This window comes from Microtus ochrogaster, unplaced genomic scaffold (assembly GCF_000317375.1).
Source record: "Microtus ochrogaster isolate Prairie Vole_2 unplaced genomic scaffold, MicOch1.0 UNK14, whole genome shotgun sequence".
In the NCBI taxonomy this organism is placed as follows: domain Eukaryota; kingdom Metazoa; phylum Chordata; class Mammalia; order Rodentia; family Cricetidae; genus Microtus; species Microtus ochrogaster.
The window spans coordinates 1270477-1275882 of NW_004949112.1; the positions used below are offsets into that span (position 1 = coordinate 1270477).

The following is a 5406-nucleotide window of genomic DNA, read 5'->3' on the forward strand; positions in this document are numbered from 1 at the left end:
CACTCATAGCTGGTTTTTTAAACATAAAGCAAAGAAAGCCAGCCTACAAACCACAATCCCATAGAACTTAGACAACAATGAGGACACTAAGAGAGACTTACATAGATCTAATCTACATGGGAAGTAGAAAGTAGAAAAAGACAAGATCTCCTGAGTAAATTGGGAGTATGGGGACCTTGGGGGAGGATTGAAGGGGACAGGGGAGAGGCAGGGAGGGGAGCAGAGAAAAACATAGAGCTCGATAAATATCAATAAAAAAATACACCTGAAAAAAAACCTGTCATAGCAAGAGACGGGGACAGCCACAGAAAGGCACCACATATGCACTCAGAGACAGGAGATCCGGGAAAACCCCAGGAAATAGTCCACCGCAGGGAGAAAGAAGCAGAGCTGAGGGACAGATGTGGAGGAGGAAACCCAAGAGAGAAGGAAACACGTGGAAAGAAGGAATCAGAGGTGCCGACCCAAGGGAGGGACCCCCAAGGGAGAAAGGTTAGGGGGGACTCAAAGCAACAGAAGGGCGACTGGAGACAGGTGGAGTCCCTAGAGCAAGGCAAGGTGCATGGCAGATACAGGCAGGCTGGGCAACACCACCTCCTCGTCCACCCTGTGCCCACTCACGCTCCAGGTATTTCTCCACCAACAGGTCAGGATCGCTCTCGCCAGTCAGCTGGGCCAGTTTGTTCAGAGCGTCCTCATAACGCAATACTAGTTTCTCTTGGGAGGTCTTTCGGAGTCCTTCTGCCACCTCCCAGGCTGTGGGGGAAAAGCGATGTTAAGGGCTCCAGGGTCCCCAACAACCCCGCCCTCCCCAACAGGCTCTACGCACTCACTGGCTCCACTATCCTCTCCCACCAGGTTGGGTTCCTCTCTCCTTTGCCCCACCTTCTCCCAGTGAGCATCACCCTCTCTGAGGGCCCTGGGTTAGCACTGGCCTCACCTCGCTGCTCTTGCTTCTGCACAATGTCAGGATCTGGCTGTCTGTCATGGTTCTTGAGCTTGAGGAATCGGTGTAGCTGTTCCAGATGTGAGATCTGTCGCTGCAAGATCTGTGCTTCTGTCTCACTCTGAGTCACCTCCTTCTCTGCACGCTCCCGCAGCAGGCCCATCTTGGTCTTGGCCTCTTCCCTGGGGAGAAGGGCGTGTCAATAAAAACAGAAGATGGGGTTCCTGGGGGAGGAGGGCGTGTCAATAAAAACAGAAGATGGGGTTCCTGGGGGAGGAGGGCGTGTCAATAAAAACAGAAGATGGGGTCACCCGGCGAGCAGGGCGGATAAATAAAAACAGAAGATGGGGTCAGCCTGCGGGCCGGGGGGAGAACAGTGCCGCTGGCTTCACGAAGATGCTCACAAAAGGCAGAGAATGTTCTAGGCTGGAAGGGCTAGATCAGGATGGGGCCAGATATGACAAGCCTGGTGGACACACAGGGGACACAGAGGCCAGGAATCATGTCCCCAGTTATTCAGAAGGGCAAAGGAAGTGACCAGGCCTTGCCAGAGATTATTCCCAGGTGCAGGTGCAGAAAGGGCAGCCTGGGTAACACTGCAGTGTGAATGCCCTATAGCTAGAAACTGGCTGCACTCCAAGCTGGGCACACTCCATCACAGCCTATCAAGACATGGGGGGTGGGGAGCTGCTGCTGACACCCTGTCCCGCTTTGCTGTGAATATGGGCCGAAAGCTTTGATGTCATCAATTACAAAGGGTCACATCTCCACCAGCCTTGTGGGGGGCCTCCTCCCAGCGCCACCCCTGAAGGTTAGTTTGGGCCATTCACCTACAAACATAGCCTCTCCTGACAATAGCAAGCCCCTGACCCAAAGACCACTCGCCAGAACAGAAACCAGCCTGTCCTGTGCCCCAGCTGCCGATCCACTGCAGGGAGCTGAATGGGCGGCAGCTATAGGCCATCAGGCCTCCCTCAGAGTTAGAACTGAGAGAGCAAGGTGAGAACAAGACCAAGGATAGGAGGACACCTACACAGAAGGGCAGAGGTCACAAGCCAGCCAAGGTGCGGAGAAAGCCAACTGCTTCTGAAGCTACAGCTACTGACTAACTGCTCGCCACAGCCAGAGGCCTCCAGGGCTCCCAGGCCCTGGTAACCAGCCCTAAGTATACCTTAAGCTGTCACAGACAAAACTGCCCATTTACATGCACCCAAGGAACAGGGTCTGGCAGGAGACGTGGGTATCTTTTGGGTTTTGCCCATCGTTGTGAATCTCCAACCTTCCGGCCCGCACCCCTACTGTCTGCTACCCAAGTGCCCTAGGGACTTACCTGGCGGTGTAAGCAGAGGTAGAGGATGCGCTGAGAGCTCCGACTGTCTCCCGAAGCAAGTGGATCTCCTGCAGGGACACAGTGAGCTGACTTCCTTGGGCCTCCCACCAACAAGGGCAGGCCTAGGCTACCCCTGCAGAGCAGCTCTCCAGGAAAGGGCCTTTTGTTTTATGTTTGCCAAGAGGGCGGGATTTTGCCTTTGTTTTCTGAGATGCAGTCTCACCTGTCCTTAACCTACACAGACCAGTCTGACCTTGAATCAGAAGAGGGGTTTTAATGAGGTCCCAAATGAGAGGAAAATCAGGAGGACACGTGGCACAGGTAACTGGAGCTCACTTGGGGACCACTCACCCAGAAGGACCAGCCCGACTTGAACACCACTTGGAAACCTGCTTGGATGTCATGACTATACTGGGATTCAATGTGCCGTATCAACCAAGGGTCTTGGGATGGGAAGCTGAGTGCCAATACTGGGAAGCAGTTGGACTTTTTAAAGGTAGGGACTACTGTGAGCTTGCTAAAACCACTGACCTCAGAAGAGACCAAGGTTCTTCCTCCAGGTCCAACCCTCTGCTTCTCCCTCAATTGGCATCTCCCTCGTGCCTATGTTCCGTCCGTCATACTATCTGCCATGATGTGGAGACCAAGGTCCTAGGCAATATAATCCTGCGCAGTTTGGTTTCTTCACCTCCAGTACTGTGAGCTAAAGGAGCCTCTTTGCTCTCCAACGTTCCCGGGCTCAGATACTTTGATTAACTGACAGACCAACATATGATGTGACCTTACAGCTCTCTTTTCTAGCTTCAGAAATAGCCATGTGTCTTCGGGAGAAAGGAAGGAACAGCAGAGACATCACACATCCATCTACAGACACGGAGAAGCAAACACACACACAAACACACCTTGTTGAAAAGAACCCAGCAGTGGAGAGCCAGAGACTGGGGACACTGGTAACACAGCGCCACCAGATCTGAGGGAGACGAGGAGGAGCTGTGCCCATGTCTCTTGGGATGGTTTTCGGAGGTTTAGCTTGGTTTTATAGGGCTGGGGTCTTGGCAGGAGCTTGGGCAGGAGCTACAGAGCCACACCCCAGTTCTCTTCATTTTGAGACAGGGTACAGATCTCTAGCCCAGGCTGGCCTGCAGCTGCCTTGCAGTCTCTGCTCTGGAGAGACGCGCAAATAGATACATGAGAGTGTGCCAGCCCTTCTGGAACAGTTTTGTTTGGCTTGTTAGTGTTTTACAGATTTATAAGATAAATTAAGTCAACAGAGACATGAGAGAAAACTAAAAGGGAACAAGGCAGGGCTGCACCTCAGTGTTAAAGTTCAACCAAAACCACACCATAAAATAACTGATCACCATCAGGTGGTGGTGGTGCATGCCTTTAATCCCAGCACTCGGGAGGCAGAGGCAGATCCCTGTGAGTTCGAATGGTCTACAAGAGCTAGTTCCAGGACAGGGTCCAAAAGCAACACAGAGAATCTCAAAAAACAAAAAACAAAACAAAACAACAACAACAAAAAAAAAAACTTGATCACCAATAAAGTAAATGAAGCTGATTGTGCCCAGATGAAAAGCAGAAGCATGGGGAAGACAGGGAAACAAGGAGTGGTCAGGGAGGTCCCTAACACACACCCAAGCCCTCCTAGGGGAAAGGAAAGACACAGCAAGGGCAGCCACCCAACAGTGTGCTGCTGACAGTCGGTGTGTCCAGAGGACGAAAGCTGTGTGGAGGAGGGTACAACACGGTCACAGTGGGGCCACTTGTGCCTAAACCTTGACTTTCCAATGCCTTCTCACCACCAGGAAAAATATAGGACTTCGGAGAGAAGGGCCGAAAGGTTGAGAGTTCAATTCCCAGCACCCCCACTGGGCAGTTCACTACCTGCTTGCACATATGTACAAACTCACAAACACACATGCACACAATTAAACATAAAAAGCCAAATATTTTTTAAGAGAAAGAAAATGGGGGCTGGAGAGATGGCTCAGAGGTTAAGAGCATTGGCTGCTCTTCCAGAGGTCCTGAGTTCAATTCCCAGCAACCACATGGCAGCTCACAACCATCTACAAGACCTGGTGCCCTCTTCTGGCAGCCAGGCAAACATGCAGACAGAACATTGTATGCATAATAAATAAATAATTTAAAAAGAGAGAAAGAAAACGGGAACTTGCTGGAGAAATAGCAAAGTGTGGGACACGGGCAGGAAAGGTAACGAGACCACGGCACTGCCTCTGCTGGGAAGCAGAGACACACACAAAAGGAATAAAGAGGACAGGACAGGACAGGAGAGGGGGCGGAGACAGGGCAGGGGGGACGGAAAGATGCACCCAGAGCACCAGGTGTCAGAGTGACTGTGGACTTTCATCTTGAAGTCACAATGCTGAACCTAGTAGCAATGTGACACCAGCCAGGGCAGTGGGAATTTCAGGCAAGAACATTAGCGGCCACTGAGACCATATAGTGGGAGCTCCAGTAGATGCTTCTCATCGAAGGAGACTCCATTTCAGAGCATCTCCTTCTTGGCTAGGAAGGACTTGAACAACTTCTTTTTAACATGGCATCCTTCAACAGATGCGAAGCTGCTGGTACCCACAGGGACCTCCACAAAACACAGCTGGACCAGATACTTCCAAAATACCAGTTATGGAACCAGAGGGATAGGGATGGGGTGGGGTGGGAAAGAAAGGAGAGAGAAACTGACCAAGGTTGAGGCAGAGACAGAGAATAAGAGAGGCAAGGGACAAAGAAAGACAAATTACCAATTTCAGCCAAGTATGGTAGCTCACTTCTGTAATCAGGGAGGCTGAGGCAGGAGGATTGCCAGGAGTTCAAGTTTAGCTTGGGCTATAAAGTAAGACTCAGAAGGAATCTATATGTATGTACATATATGAACACATACATATGTCCTGGTGAAGGACATATAGAGATTCTGTGTACAATTTCCACTTCTTTTATATAAGTTTGAAATTGTTTTGATATAAAAATTTTATAAAAGGGGGTGGAGGGAGGAAAGAAGGAAGAAAAGGAAGGAAGGAAGGAAGGAAGGAAGGGAAAGAAAGAAAGAAAGAAAGAAAGAAAGAAAGAAAGAAAGAAAGGAAGGAAGGAAGGAAGGAAGAAAGAAAGA

At 50.5% G+C, this 5406-nt stretch overlaps 1 protein-coding gene across 2 annotated transcripts in view; it reads right to left on the reverse strand.

Annotated features, from left to right (window-relative positions):
* The window catches only part of Ccdc114 (coiled-coil domain containing 114), a 24219-nt gene that overhangs the window by 3993 nt on the left and 14820 nt on the right, over positions 1–5406 (reverse strand). For both annotated transcript variants that reach the window (XM_026789168.1, XM_026789167.1), the window contains 3 exons: positions 2277–2344; positions 941–1128; positions 622–756 (listed from right to left, as the gene is read on the reverse strand). In XM_026789168.1, coding sequence (XP_026644969.1) covers positions 622–756; positions 941–1128; positions 2277–2344 — 391 coding nt within the window. The remainder of the gene's footprint in view (positions 1–621; positions 757–940; positions 1129–2276; positions 2345–5406) is intronic.